General features: G+C 35.1%; 1 protein-coding gene across 1 annotated transcript in view; it reads left to right on the plus strand.

Moving 5' to 3' along the window:
• Positions 1-16,823, plus strand: part of LOC306850645 (ryanodine receptor 3) — a 174,514-nt gene that overhangs the window by 55,495 nt on the left and 102,196 nt on the right. Inside the window, 8 exon segments of the mRNA XM_079386378.1 lie at positions 4,004-4,087; positions 4,918-5,077; positions 5,226-5,373; positions 11,840-12,042; positions 12,145-12,319; positions 13,374-13,582; positions 15,156-15,355; positions 16,467-16,533. Of these exon segments, the coding sequence (XP_079242504.1) occupies positions 4,004-4,087; positions 4,918-5,077; positions 5,226-5,373; positions 11,840-12,042; positions 12,145-12,319; positions 13,374-13,582; positions 15,156-15,355; positions 16,467-16,533 (1,246 nt within the window).

Genomic DNA, 16,823 nt, shown 5'->3' on the forward strand with positions numbered 1-16,823 from the left:
TGCGCAGTATAAAGACTCTTTATCGGTTTATCGGAGTATCGGTCAGACGAGACCCATCCAAATCCGGTATTGTGCATATATTATTGTGTTATTGTTAAGCCCCACAAAAGCCACAAACACATGATAAAACACCATAAAGTTTCCTTTAAGTGTTCTGAAGCCGTTACATAGATTAATGTGAGGTACAGATGAATATTTAAGTCAAGTTCACGTAAACTCTTCTCTCCGCTGCGGCTGTTCGTCATCCTCCATTCAGCGTTCAGACTGCGTGTCGCGTTCGGTTACGAGTCAAGACGATAAAACTCTCTGCATGATTATTAAATGCTCCTAATATTATACTTGATCTGCAAATAAAGATAAATGGTTTTGCATAAAAGGACTTTATCTTGCAGGACTTTATCTTCGTGCTGTTTTCAAAATCTAGAGACTAGAGAGCACTATGTTCTTAACGAGCACAGTAAATGAAATTTAAAACTGTTAAGCTCAATAAACTATCGCACAGATTTAATACACTACGCATCAGTATCTCTTCACTTTGTGCTTTGAACCTTTCTATGCGGAGCGCTGAGACTCTGTGTTGCTTCAAGCACATCATTCTGTGACGGGATGTGTATAAGTGCTTTGTGCCGCTCTGTATTTGGAGCCTTTCGTATTATAATACTTTTGCGCAATGAAAGCTTATTAATAGCCTTTCTTGTTCGTCTTATCTATCATATGTGTCTGCCTCATTACTGTGCTATACATTTAAAAGAAATGTCTTTTAATTTTACAGTATATATATTTACACATAAATATATTACTTGTTTTTCATGAATGTATTTTAAAACAATACAAAGAGCAATGTATATCATTTTACATTATCATTTTAGATTTTGTCCTACACTTATTCACTTGTTTTATTTTTATTTTATTTGTAAAATAATGTTTTTTCCCCACTATAAAATTGTGCACTCATGATTTTTCTAGAGTAACTTTTGCTATATTGAATTATCCACTAACCTAGTTTATAATAGTATTTCTGTCATAGATTATAATTATATATGCATTCATTTGTTGTTTTTCTTTACAATAAAGTTGTCTATATTTAGTAGATTTTGTGTAACACAAAAACAGTCATGATCAGGTCAACACACATTGAGGTATAAAAATTAAACACTGATTTTAAAAAAACTGCCCAGGTATCGGATCGATATCGATATCGGCAGATACTCAGAATTTTTGGTATCGGATCGATATCGGTATCGGCAGATACTCAGAATTTTTGGTATCGGATCGATATCGGTATCGGCAGATACTCAGAATTTTTTGGTATCGGATCGGTATCGGTTCTGAAAAAGTGGTATCGAGCCACCCCTAAAATAAATAAGCCATAGTACGTTGAAACGAACCGGAGGCCAAACAATAAAGGTTTGCTAGAAGTTTTGATAGAGCTGGTATTGTGTGACTCCTAGTTGAGGGTTCAAAGTCATCTTTTATTTCCTGAAGCAAATTAAAAAATAACATGGCTTGGCAAACAATATGTTCGGATAATGTGTTCTTCTGGCATTCAAAATAAATTAATGCGTGTGGAAAAACCCTCTGCCTTCTACCCTTCTCTCTGTTCTCTGCAACAATAATTGCAGCCATTTCAAGCGCAAAATAGTTTAAGACGTGCTTTATTTGGGGGTTAAATAATAGGGCAAATATGGCGTTATTTTATTGCTAAATGTCGAGATTTTTGTAGCGCAAAAGTAGATTAATATAATGCACGAGCGCGAATCTCCCCGCTCGCACGGATTTCCTTTGCTCTCGCACAAAACCGGACGCGCGCTCTCGGATATACGCTTAAAATAATTAATCTTCCTATATATATATATATATATTTCATCCCAAGTACACAATACATGTATGGCCACATGAACTTTAAGAATCATATACTCTTTTGTTTGTTTGTTTAGATAAATCGCTCAGAGGGGTTTGACCAAACGTTTAGACAAACTACGTTTTTTTTTTTTTTTCATAAATCATCCAAACACCCGATTCCTAGCCATTTCTAATATACATCTGATATGACTAAATATTATTAAATTGTAGAGAAATTCCAGGATCAGTTCCCTCTTCACGCTTGCACATTATATTAATCTACTTTCACGCTACAAAAATGCGCTCTCGACATTTGGCAGTAAAATAACGCCATACGCAAATGCCAGTAATTTGACGAGCGCAAACGTTAGTAAATCTCCTTGCGTGATTCATGTTAATACTCTCCTCCCATAACTTTTGCATCTGAAAGGGAAACACCTACAAATGCATATTCAATAAGGTCAGGCACAAAAATAACTGTGTCCATGCCTTTTCAGCGCTAATTCTTCACTGCGTGTCTTTAGTAAACCCTGACAGTACTATTTTAATGGTTGCACTGGCGCAAGCTGTTAGTAAAACTGGCCCCAAACATGCTTTGAAAAAAGCCACGCAATTATTATAAATGCTCTATTAATTTATATTGTGTCTCTTTCTCATTTTAAGAGGTGTTTTATCTTTAATTCTTTCTGTTTTCTAAATAAAGAGTTAATTTACTGTTGTGAACCTTTTTGGCAAGCTTTTATTTACTTATTTATTTATTTATATTAGTGATGTCAAATGATTAATCCCGATAAATCACATCCAAAATAAAAGTTTTTGTTTACATAATATATGTGTGTACTGTGTATATTTATGTATATATAATTACACTCACATACAGTATATATTTTCAAAATGTTTACATGTATTTACATGTCTATATTTATATTCATATAATTTATATTATATATAAATATATTTAATATATAAATATGACATGCATGTGTGTGTATTTATATAAACATAATAAATATACACATCACACATATATATTATGTAAACACAAACTTTTATTTTGGTTGCGTTTAATCGTTTGACGGCACTAATTTATTTACATATTGATATTTATTTTAATACTTGTTTGGTTTTTTGTTATACTTGATGTACTAAATAACTGAAATAAAAATTAATGAAAACTACCTGGGCATATTAAAAAAATCAATAATAATGACAAAAACTTTAAAATTCAAGTAACTTATTTACTTATTTACATAATTATTTGTTTGTTAATTTATTGCTTATTTATTTTATTAACTTATTTACTCTTATTTATTCACATTCATATATTTACAAATCTTATTCTGTGTTATAAGTGATTTGTATTCTCTTAGTGTTTTAGGGTTTGTTCTGTTATAACATGCTTTGATCAATTTATTTTAATGGTGGTATATAAATAAATTTGACATTAAATTCCCAATAATTATAAAGGGTCTAATCTATTTTAAAAACTTTATGTACATAGTGTCTGTCTCATTTAAGAGAGAAATGTTTCAACATTTCAACTCCAAATTTTCAAATTTTTAATTCATTTTAATTTCTTTATAATTCTTTCTGTTTTTCTAAATAAACAGTTAATTAACTGCTATCTAACTACTGCTACTTTTAGCAGCAAGGCTGCGTTATTAGTGTTTGTGATTTGAGACGTGTTATAGTGTTCATAACCACATCATTAACCTTCATATAAGTTTGGCCAGACCTTCGTTAAGCTCTAACGATGCGCTCTTTCAATCTTCTCTGCTGATACGGCAGTGTTGTCTCATGGTTTATGGTTGGCTGGAGTCACACATCTCTACTGCAGCGCTCACGAGTGTGTGTCTGTGTGTGCGCGTGTGTGTGCGTGTCTGTGCGTGTCTGCGCGTGTGTCTGTGTGTGTGTGTGTGTATGTGTCTGTGTGTGTATGTGTCTGTGTGTGTGTGTGTGTGTCTGTGCGTGTCTGCGCGTGTGTGTGTGTGTGTGTGTGTGTGTGTGTGTGTGTCTGTGTGTGTGTGTGTCTGTCTGTGCGTGTGTCTGTGTGTGTCTGTGTGTCTGCGCGTGTGTGTGTCTGTGTGTGTCTGTGTGTCTGCGCGTGTGTGTGTCTGTCTGCGCGTGTGTCTGTGTGTGTGTGTGTGTGTGTGTGTTTCAGGACTCTGCTGGCGCTGGGTTGTCATGTGGTGCAGGTGAAGGTCAACGCTGAGGAGGAGCTGAAGAAGGTCAAACTCCCTAAGAAGTGCGTGTTAACGGTCCACAGCTTTTTTTATTTTAGTTTAATTTTTTATTTTGGTTTCATTTTTGTACTTTTATTTATTTATTTTAAATATTGCAAATGAAGTTACATTTACATTATTATTTTTGTTTTTATTTCCAGTTAGTAATTTTAGTGCTTCAATCAGTGTTATTTTATTAGTATTTTTATACTTTTATAATGTATTACTATTTTGAATTAGATTTTATTTTTGTCTTCAGTTTTAATTTTAATTTTGAGTTATTTCATTGTGTTTTTGTAATTTGTATTAGTTTTTGTTTGTTTTTAAATATAACTGTTTGGGTTTATTTTTTATTTTAGCTATAGTTAATTTTTAATTGTTTCCAATTAGTAATTTTAGTTCTTCAGTCAGTGTAATTTTAGTATTATTTATACAAATTTTATTAATATTTAGAATTGACTTTATTTTTATATTTAAAGTTTTTGTTTTAATTTTAGCAGTTTTTAGTAACTTCGTTATGTGCTGGTGTGATTAGTAGTTTGTTTTTTAAAATATTTTATTCAAGTTTTATTTTTAACCAGTGCTTCAACCAATGCATCACACATTATTGTTGTTTAGTGTACATTATTCCTCTAATATTTACATTTTGTTTCAGCTTTATTTCAGTTACCAAAAATGTTATTAATAAATGTTAATGATAATAATAACCCTTCTTTTGTCGCTGATGTAAGTTGCAGTGATTTTCCAGCTGGTTAATATGATGATAAATGCTCGTTTAGGCTCATTATGAGTGTAGTGAACTGGAAGGTAAGGGCACTAGACTGTTGTTGTTTCATTAGCGTGTTTTGTGCAGTTATATGATGTCTAACGGCTATAAGCCGACGCCGCTGGATCTGTCTGACGTCAAACTGAGCTCCGCTCAAGAGCTGCTGGTGGACAAACTGTCAGAAAACGCTCACAACGTCTGGGCCAAAGACCGCATCAAACAGGGCTGGACCTACGGCATCCAGCAGGTGAGAGAGCATGCTGGGATACGCAGCGTTTGCCTCGTAATCAAGACAAACGGCCCATTAATTCCTCAATTAGCTGGAGCGTCCAATCGGAACGCAGGCAGCCTGCGGTGTGTTCGCTCTGAGCCAATCACAGCATCTCTCTCTGCAGGATGTGAAGAGCAAGAGAAACCCTCGTCTGGTTCCGTACGCTTTACTCGACGAGCGCACCAAGAAATCAAACCACGACAGCCTTCGGGAAGCCCTTCGCACGCTGATCGGATACGGATACAACGTGGAGCCGCCCGACCAGGACGCCGGTGAGAACTTCAGTGTCTGCACGCTTTACACATGACAAATAATCAGACTTTATATCACGCAAATCTGGATCTTTATATTACTTCTGAAGTACTTCACATTTTGGGATTTTCTTACATCTCAAATGATTTTATTTTTATTTATCAGTTACTTCTTTTCTTAATATACTTTTAAGATTTTCTCTTTTTTTCTTCAGATTTTTTAATTTTCACTTCTCAATTACTTCTCAGCTTTTTTCATATTTATTTTTAATCCTGGTTTTTTTTTGTGGAATTTTTTTTATTTTATTTATTTATTTATTTAATTTTTACTTCTCAGATTGTTATTTTTTTCAGATGTTTTTCTTATTCTTTTCCATTTTTTTCTTTCATTTTCTTTCATTTCTCAATTACTTATTTTTTCAGATTATCATAATTAATAATAAACTATTATGTCCTAAAAATCTGGATCTTTTTATTACTTCAAATTTTTTTCACCTTTTCATTAATATATTTTTAATTTCTTTAGGTTTTATTGTTATTCTTGCGTTTATTATTTATTATTATCAGATGAAGCAAATTTAGTCCTAAAAATCTGGAACTTTTTATTACTTAAAGCTTCTTACTTTTTTTTTCTTTCAGGTGTTAAATTTTTTCCATTTGTTTTTCAGATAGCTCTTGATTGATTCATCGGTTTAAATCTCTTTTGTTATCTTTCTGTGTATTGTTTTTATTAGTGTTTTTTATTGTTTTATGCTTTCTGAAATTAAATGAAAATTACAAACCCGATTCCAAAAAAGTTGGGACACTGTACAAATTGTGAATAAAAACAGAATGCAATGATGTGGAAGTTTCAAATTTCAATATTTTATTCAGAATACAACATAGATGACATATCAAATGTTTAAACTGAGAAAATGTATCATTTTAAGGGAAAAATAAGTTTATTTTAAATTTCATGGCATCAACACATCTCAATAAAGTTGGGACAAGGCCATGTTTACCACTGTGTGGCATCCCCTCTTCTTTTTATAACAGTCTGCAAACGTCTGGGGACTGAGGAGACAAGTTGCTCAAGTTTAGGAATAGGAATGTTGTTCCATTCTTGTCTAATACAGGCTTCTAGTTGCTCAACTGTCTTAGGTCTTCTTTGTCGCATCTTCCTCTTTATGATGCGCCAAATGTTTTCTATGGGTGAAAGATCTGGACTGCAGGCTGGCCATTTCAGTACCCGGATCCTCCTTCTACGCAGCCATGATGTTGTAATTGATGCAGTATGTGGTCTGGCATTGTCATGTTGGAAAATGCAAGGTCTTCCCTGAAAGAGACAACGTCTGGATGGGAGCATATGTTGTTCTAGAACATGGATATACCTTTCAGCATTGATGGTGCCTTTCCAGATGTGTAAGCTGCCCATGCCACATGCACTCATGCAACCCCATACCATCAGAGATGCAGGCTTCTGAACTGAGCGCTGATAACAACTTGTGTTGTCCTTGTCCTCTTTAGTCCGGATGACATGGCGTCCCAGTTTTCCAAAAATAACTTCAAATTTTGATTCGTCTGACCACAGAACAGTTTTCCACTTTGCCACAGTGCATTTTAAATAAGCCTTGGCCCAGAGAAAACACCTGCGCTTCTGGATCATGTTTAGATATGGCTTCTTTTTTGACCTATAGAGTTTTAGCCAGCAACAGCGAATGGCACGGTGGATTGTGTTCACCGACACTGTTTTCTGGAAGTATTCCTGAGCCCATGCCGTGATTTCCATTACAGTAGCATTCCTGTATGTGATGCAGTGCCGTCTAAGGGCCCGAAGACAGAGGTGGGGACAAGTCACACATGGTCAAGTCCAAGCAAGTCTCAAGTCTTAACCATCAAGTCTCGAGTCAAGTCTCAAGTCACAGTTCAGACAAATCAAGCAAGTCAAGTCAAGTCAAGGGTTCACCCTAAGCAAGTCAAGTCGAGTCGTGATAAGTTTCAAGTCAAGTCAAGTCACAGTACTAAAATAAATAGAGGTTAATTTTTTCGTTACATATTTATTTTTGCACAGAAAAGATTAACTTGTATACATATATTATGTATCTTATTCATTATACATTTGCTATATATGAATTATATGCATATGTGTGCTACATTAATATCTGAAAATAAAATTGTGTTGCTTACACAAAACTTTTAAAATCCAATCTAAGATGTATAATCCAATCTGTCTAATTCAGTTTAATTGAAACTGTCTAAAATGTGTTGCATTTACAGAAAATAAGGTTTGCCAAGATGTTAGCACTAAGCTATATATATATATATATATATATATATATATATATATAAGTGCTGTCACTGGATTAAAACAAATAACTAATTAATCGCACATTTTTCTAAAATTAATCGTGATTAATCACGCTTAACCCCACCTAACATTAAAGTTTTTAAACAATCTTCACATGTACACTGTACAAACAACATAAAGACAGTATATTTTTAATATTTCTTTAATGGTATCTTTTTTATGATTGAAGGCCAGCATCACTGATATCAATACTGATGTCTCTATAAAATATTTTTTTCCCCTGAATATTTAACCATTGACTGTAGCCATTCAGCGTTACAGTATAATTGAGAGCTATCAATTTTAACATTTATTAGACTTAACGTCTAATTTAAGTGAACTTAAAACAATCTTCACACGAACCCATTATAATAAATGACATATTTAGCTAGCTGTGCCCTTCAGCAGAAATATACAGAAAATGAATACTTACCAAACACTAAATTCTAAATTAAAGATGAACCCCTTAAAACTATAAAAGTTATTGATTTGCTCTTTTTTCTTTTGTTCTTGGATTAATAGACATCACAGCAGCTGGTTATTAACTTATTTGCCTGCTATTGCTTTAAAAGCTGCTGCTGCTGAAGGTGATGGGGATCTGCATCTTATTTTCTCACAAATCTCTTTACATTTTCTGACTCACTTCAGGTCTGAAAGTCTCAACTAATGAGCGGATGAGTTGAATTGGGTATTTTAGATGAGGGAGACAGTGCTAGGGTGCCTCAGGACAGTTTTTAAAACCATTTCAGAGACATGTACTTAAATGTGACGCATATATAACGTAGGCTATTGCATGCATGCACACAGTTTAAGGCAGCTTTAATCGCCTTTTTGGTAACTTCATGCCTTAACTGACGGCATAACTACGACATTGCATGCACGTAGTTTCTTTTGCTGTATGATATGAAATGATATAGGCTACAGCGCGCACCGGCACCTTTGTGCGTGTATTTGAAGAGTGCGCGCTACGAGCACAGTATCTTTTACGCGCTTGTTTGACTCGCGTCTGGCGTGGAGGCGACGTATAGAGCACCTGTCTGAAACTTCTCCCGTTTGATGTGGTCATAAAGACATTCTGCATCTAAATAAACGCAATCCTTTGCAAGAAAAAAAGAGACCTACTGAGACAGAGGCAGCAGTTGCGAATGGGGTGGCCAACCCTAGCCCCGCCCCTAGGTTAAATATTTTTAACGAGATCTGAAAATAATTAATAGCATGCGTTAACGCGCTACTCGTCATCTCTGCGATGGACACGTAATATACACGTTTCATACTGATTATATAATCTGAGAATATTTGTTTTCTATTTGAACTGGTTCATTATAAAAACATTTCACGTTCTATATTTATCCTGTTTGGTTTATTTTCATTATTTTACAGTGCACAACATTTTGTTGTTATTGTGAGTGTACACACACACACACACACACACACACAAAGTAGACACTTAACAGATTCAAACGATGTAATTATTCTTGTCTGTATGTCCAAAAAAAAAAAACTTTTTAAGTGCAATTGATCACACCAGCGCCTCCATGTTAGCCTGTCATGCAGTATAAGCGAACTGCTATTCAGCTTCCACACGCAGTCCACACAAACACTTGAAAATGCGCACATTTAATATTGAATTATAGCCTACGTTACATGCCCGCTCATTTTAAGATGCCCCTCAACATTAAAATTCAGGCTACGCCACTGTTATAGTCAAATTCCCCACATCTACAAGACATATCAATGATGTTAATGATCACATCTAATAAGACAAAATAAAATATAATATGCAACCAAGGCCAAATTATGACAAACATAAATTATTAATTAATTAGATTAATCGTTACTGACTATGTACTATGACCTTGTGGAAATGTCGGATAAAATTTGACGTTGTGGTTGTCGTGTCGGATATTCTTGCTTGCATACTCTGCATCTGGCAAATCTTTTTTTATTGGCACGGTCCAGTTCAAAGTCCTTATAGCCAAACGAGACTATTTGTGGAGCTTGACTACTGTTTGGCGCAGTTTCAATTGTGCAGCGTTAAATGCACAGACGCTGATTGGTGCTGACGTCACTGATTCCACAATATTTTTTAAAACGAATTTTATTGCTGTTTGTTTATTATAAATTCAAGTCATTGTCGAGTCTTCCACTTCAAGTCAAGTCAAGTCTCAAGTCACTTGCTTTCAAGTCAAAGTGAAGTCAAGTCATTTTCATACTTTAATCAAGCAAGTCGCAAGTCCTGAAAATTGTGACTCGAGTCAGACTCGAGTCAAGTCATGTGACTCGAGTCCCCCACCTCTGCCCGAAGATCACGGGCATCCAGTATGGTTTTCCGGCCTTGACCCTTACGCACGGAGATTGTTCTAGATTCTCTGAATCTTTGGATGATATTATGCACTGTAGATGATGATAACTTCAAACTCTTTGCAATTTTTCTCTGAGAAACTCCTTTCTGATATTGCTCCACTATTTTTCGCCGAAGCATTGGGGGAATTGGTGATCCTCTTGCCATCTTGACTTCTGAGAGACACTGCCACTCTGAGAGGTTCTTTTTATACCCAATCATGTTGCCAATTGACCTAATAAGTTGCAAATTGGTCCACCAGCTGTTCCTTATATGTACATTTAACTTTTCCGGCCTCTTATTGCTACCTGTCCCAACTTTTTTGGAATGTGTAGCTCTCATGAAATCCACAATGAGCCAATATTTGGCATGACATTTCAAAATGTCTCACTTTCAACATTTGATATGCTATCTATATTCTATTGTGAATAAAATATAAGTTTATGAGATTTGTAAATTATTGCATTCCTTTTTTATTCGTAATTTGTACAGTGTCCCAACTTTTTTGGAATTGGGTTTGTAAATGTTTTGTTAGAATCAGCTTCTTTGGTGTGTGATCTCTTGTTAGTCAAGGGTTAATTACCTTCATCAGTGTTTTAGTGGAGTTTAGGGAGTGAATTAATGTAGTTTAATGAGTAGGAACGGTTTGTTGAGCTCAGATCTCAGTGTGTGTTTTCTCTGCTTCTGATTGAATTAATTCTCTGCTTCATTCACTGGCTGGTTTTCTGAAGTGTAATCAGAGCATTGATGGAGGGTTTTAAAGAAGCTCTCAGTAATTGAGATCATATAGATGAACACTACTCAGGCTCCCAGAGGTAACTCAACACTTACTGATCAGTCAGTGAATCAAATCAGAACAAGAAGTAGCATCAAAAGTTCAGCTAACATATGGAATGCCAAGCAATAATAAATAAATATACAAAGCAAATAAAATATTTATTTATTTATTACATTTCTCTGCATATTTATTTATGCATTATTTTTGTTTTGTACATTTACATATTTATTTATGCATTTATTTGTTTGACATTTCATCTGATATTAATAATTAATAATAAACACAAGAATAACAATAAAACTTAAAGGATAAATATATATAGAAATGTAAGACAAAATTGAAAAAATACATGAATAAATATACAAGTGTCAAAGAACTAAAATAAACACATAAATATACAAAGAAATAAAAACAAAAATAAATAAATACATAAAATAAATATGCAAAGAAATTAAAGCAAAAATGAATAAATGCATAAATATACAAATCCATATGTATGCATGATTTTTGTTTTGAACATTTGCATATTTATGCATTTATTTATTTGTTTGACATTTCTTTGTACATTTATTTATGCATGTATTATTTTACATTTCTTTGTAAATTTATGATTTTATTTATTTTGACAGCTTTAGCATTCCATATTATTAACAAGCTAAAAGATTGTTTTTCTTTTATAGTTTTATTCCAGAACTTGCTGTCACATGTTGATGTCAAGCTATCAAAAATAAAAATCTGCTATGATATTTGGACAGTAGTACACTAACTAGTGCTGACTAGCGCTGTTTACAGCAGATATGCAAATGAATAACAGCTACATAATATATTGATAAAATATATGCATTAAATAATGGGGAACATGAAAGAAAATATGTATAATTGGTGGGTTTTTTCCTGATTCAATGGGCTAAAACCCGACCTGAGTAGAAGAACCGTAAAAGAGCAGCACACACTTTAGGTTTGGATGTTGCAGTAGTGTTAGTTTTGTTCAGTATATAGTGTTCTGTGTGTTGGTGAGTCTCCGATGGGTTTCTGTCCTCAGGTCACGTGGTGGAGAGGCCGAGCATCGATAAGATCCGTTTCTTCCGCGTGGAGCGCACGTATGCGGTGAAGACGGGCCGCTGGTATTTCGAGTTCGAGGCGGTGACGGGTGGAGACATGCGAGTGGGTTGGGCTCGGCCCGGCTGCAAACCTGACCTGGAGCTGGGCATGGATGACCAGGCCTATGTGTTCGACGGCCATCGGGTGAGTCCAGAAACACTGCAGCATCCACTAATGCCAAAGCAATAATAAACAAACATACAAAGCACATTAAAGCTTGTGTTGAGGATGTTCTGTGTTTCTCAGGGTCATCGGCTCCACATGGGCAGTCGTCTGTTCGGCCGCTGCTGGCACACTGGGGACGTTGTGGGTTGTATGATTAACTTGGAGGACAAATCCATGATCTTCACCCTGAATGGAGAAATCCTGATCACCAACAAGGGCTCTGAGCTGTGCTTCGCTGACTTTGACATCGAAGACGGTTAGTCAAGTCCAGCTTTATTCAAAGAGCACAAGTTTTAAACACCTGTAGTTGATCAGAATCAGAATAAAAAATAAAAATCAAATATAAATGCAACACATCCATCTAAAACACAATTATATGAATACATACACAACACTGATTTGAGTTCCTTAGTGACCCTGAAAACAAACCTTTGCTGCTTAGAAAATAGTTCTTTTCTAACAATGCAAGTCTTTACTATGACTTTTTATTCATTTAACACATCCCTCCTGAATAAAAGTATTCATTTCTTTAAAAAAAGAAAGAAAAAATGTGCTGACCCCAGACTTTTGAATAGAATTGTATATTGTAACACATTTCTTTTTTAAATAAATGCTGTTCTTTTTAACTTTTTATTAATCAGAGAATCCTAAAAAAAAATATCGCAGGTCCCCAAAAATAGAAAATGAACATTTCCAACATTGATTTTAAATCAGTATATTATAATGATTTCTGAAGATCATGTGACACTGAAGACTGGAGTAATGATGCTGGAAATACAGCTGCAGATCACAGAAATAAATTACATTTTAAAGTACATCAAAAAAGAAAACTGTTATTTTAAATTGCAATAATATTTCACAAAATAACATTTTGTTTTCTGTATTTTTTTGTTAATCAAATAGATACAGCTTTGATGAGCAGAAGAAACTTCTTTAAAAAACATTAAAAATCTTACTGATCCCAAACTTCTGAGCGGCAGTGTATATTTTCACACTGAATCTCCAAATTAGCGTAGACACAACATAAAAGATATTGACATGCTCTTTTTGACGACCTAAATACTGCACTATCAGAGAAACAAGCCAAAGTATTGATGATATTGTCATTTTTCTTGCCCCAACTTCCTGTTTTTAGAAGGAAATGCATCAACACAGGAGTGAAACTGCACTTGTCTGGTGATTTCATGGGATCTTTAATCTTGTTCTCATTTTATTTTGTGAAGCACTGACTGAATAGCATCAGAACTGTGATGTAGTGTCTGGATAATTTGATGCATATTGTGATGGTTTTCGGCCTCTCTGTCCTCCAGGTTTCATCCCGGTCTGTAGTTTGGGTCTGTCTCAGGTGGGCCGTATGAATCTGGGGAAGGACGCCAGCACGTTTAAGTTCTACACCATGTGTGGTCTGCAGGAGGGCTTCGAGCCCTTCGCTGTCAACATGAACCGCGAGGTGACCATGTGGTTCAGCAAACGCCTGCCCACCTTCTGCAACGTGCCCAAAGACCACCATCACATCGCGGTGATTATCATTGCAGTCGAAGCTTAATGAACCGCTTTTGTTCCTGAAAGAGCTGTTCTGGCTCCTCCAGGACCTCACAGAGTCATTCGTATCGATTCGGATGGAAACCTTCCAGATCAATATGAATGCATCTGTTTGGTTTCTGTGCTGGTCCTGTTTCAGGGTTTGTGTGGCTATAAAATAGTCTTTAAAAGTCTTAATTCCACAAAATAAGACCTTACAAACGTCTTAAATCAAAGTCTTAAATTCATAAAGTCATGGTATTACACTGCAAAAATTATCTTTTTGTATCACTTTATACACTGTAAAAAATTATTTTATGAATTTGTAAATAAAACAAAGGTTACTGCATGAGTTATGCAGTTTCAGTCTTTCTAAATTCTAAATTTCACAATTAGTCCAATATGTTACGTAGCATTTCTTTGCAATTATTTGTGAAATTTACTAGCAATTTCTGAATGAAATTGTTCCTACACCAAATTTTCTCAGTCTAGTACAAATATAATTGTATAATTTTAACTGCTGTATTTTTGTGTGTTTGTGGTTTTTACTTTGTGTTTATGTAACTCTTGAATTATTCCAACTCCGTGTTTTGCCATGAGTATAGCCTTAGATGCTGACATGGTAATAAAACTAAAATAACTACAACTTCTCCTCAGTGTAGTACTAATATCTAAACATCCTAAAATCAACACATATTTACTGGAGATGCAAAATGAAGATATGAAGATATTTTGTTTTCTGAAAAATTAAGTGAGCTTATAATTAAAACAAGAACAAATATCTGCCAGTGGAGAGTTAAAACTTGTTTTCCCTTTGAATTAAGTAGATGTTTCTCAGCCCATTGGCAGATATTTGTTCTTGTTTTAATCATAAACTCACCTGATTTTGATCAGTTTCTGAGAAAGCAAGACTTCTTATCTTCTGTCATTTTGCATCTTGATTTAAGAATCTTTAGACATTTGTACTGGAAAACAAGACAATACTGAGGAAGAACAATATTTTTGCAGTGTGATCAGAAGTTACAGAAACAGTATCGAAGTTAAGCTGTTGTTTTGTGAAAAATTAATGGAAATCCATACGAAGCTGCATTTTCAAACTTGCAAATACAACACTGTGCTCGCTAGACCGAGAACATTTGTGACCCTGGACAACAAAACCAGTCATAAAGGTCCATTTTTTAAAAATTGAGATTTATACATCACCTGAAAGCTGAATAAATAATCTTTCCATTGATGTATGGTTTGTTATGATCGGACAATATTTGTCTGAGATACAACTATTAGAAAATCTGGAATCTGAGGGAGCAAAAAAATCTAAATATTGAGAAAATCTCCTTTAAAGTTGTTCAAATGAAGTTCTTAGCAATGCATATTACTAATCAAAAATGAAGTTTTGATATATTTACGGTATATTTACAAATATACCTGTGTTACTGATGACTGCTTTTGTGCTGCAGGGTCACATATTGTGTTCCCTTCTATTTTCATTTGTCAATTTTCTTTGATTAGTCTTGGAAAAGTCTGCAGAAAGCTTATGAATGCACGGCGTTTGAATCCCATCATATGTGCAGGTCACCCGGATCGACGGGACGGTGGACGGTCCGCCGTGTCTCAAGGTCACTCATAAGATGTTCGGGGCTCAGAACAGCAATGCTGACATGGTGTTCTGCAGACTCAGCATGCCGGTGGAGTTTCACTCCTGCTTCAGGAGCAGCGCTTGCACGCCCATCAACGGCCTGTGTGAGGACGAGCCGCTCAAGATTAAACACAGGTCAGACCTCAAGAAGTCTGCTCATCTCTTTAAAAGGGTCATGACATGAGAAATCAAATTTGCCTTGATCTTTTGGCATATAAGAGGTATTTGTACCATTAAAACATCCTGCAAGTTTCATAGCTTAAAACCACCTCCTCATTATAGACAAAGCATTTATTTAATCAAGCTCCAAAAACGGCTTGTTTTGGATCTGAGGGACAAGGTGACATCACAAGGGCACAAACATTTGCATAAACACGCCTCCAGAGCAAGACATCAACCAATAGTCATCTTCTAACTATAGGCTCCACCCACTGGCATTCACTCGTTAACGGCTGACACTTAATTACGCTGAGTGTCACGTCAGAAGCAAATAGAAATTACACTGGATCCAGTAAACAGATGTGTTCACTTGAGTCTGTCGTCAGGACAAATGCAGTGAAAGATTGTTTGCTTTGATGCGTTTGGTTTAAACAGCTCGTTCACGTCTTTGTACAGATTTCAGAAGGATCCCAGCGTAAGGAACAAGTGGATAGTTTATTTTTAATGGCACTCCAGATCGTGTCAGAGGATTTTATGTTTGTTCGGAGCATTTTGTTTTGTAGACGATGCACAGTTTCATGGAGAGTCACAAAGAAACATTTGTTGAAAGATGAAGCAGAACTAGATCTGACTGCAGTTGCATCACAAACTGTAAGTAAATGATTTCGTAATGCTTTGTCTGGAAATTACTGTTTTATTTTGATCATGTTGTCAAACACTCACATGTAATAACGAGGAGGCGTTGATAGTGTTTCCTATGCAGTGACGTTATCCAATCATAACAGTGGCCGATTACTGAGAAGCCTTAAAGCACACGACCCTTAAAACAGGTCATTTTAGACAGAGGGTCAGAATGAGGGTTGAAAATAATACATTTTTCCCATGTGCAAAAAAACTTTATTAACATTATAGGGTAAACCTCAAGGAACATATTAAAATAAAATAAAAATCCATGTCATGACTCCTTTAAGATATTCGTGTTATTCAGTCATTCTGAAGGCTCTTAATGGCTTTTGGAGACCTTCAGAGAACAGGTCTGTCTTTGTTTGATCAGTAGTGTGTGTTTATCATGTGAATGTTTCTGAAGGTATCCAGTGAAGTCCACCAAACACTCGGATGAAGGCAGGAGGACAGATTACAGCAGCATCACTACAGTAAGTCATGAAGTTCAGCAGTGAAACCTCTTCTCATCCAGAACCGTTTATTCTTTATGGCTGTTCTGAGAATAAAGGTTATTGATATTTAATTTAGATTCTTTTTATTTGTGTTTTTCATTGTCAATGCTTTCTGAATTCTTTTAAAGCACCAGTGAAATGAAAATTCTGTCATTATTTAAGGTGCATTCACTTCAAGAACAACGATACCTAGAGTGATAACTATAACAGTATTTATAACAGAATAATGATGAATATAACTATAAGTGTAACAGTAACTATAATAACTA

The sequence above is a fragment of the Barbus barbus genome, assembly GCF_936440315.1.
Source record: "Barbus barbus genome assembly, chromosome: 30".
NCBI classification, from domain to species: Eukaryota; Metazoa; Chordata; class Actinopteri; order Cypriniformes; family Cyprinidae; genus Barbus; species Barbus barbus.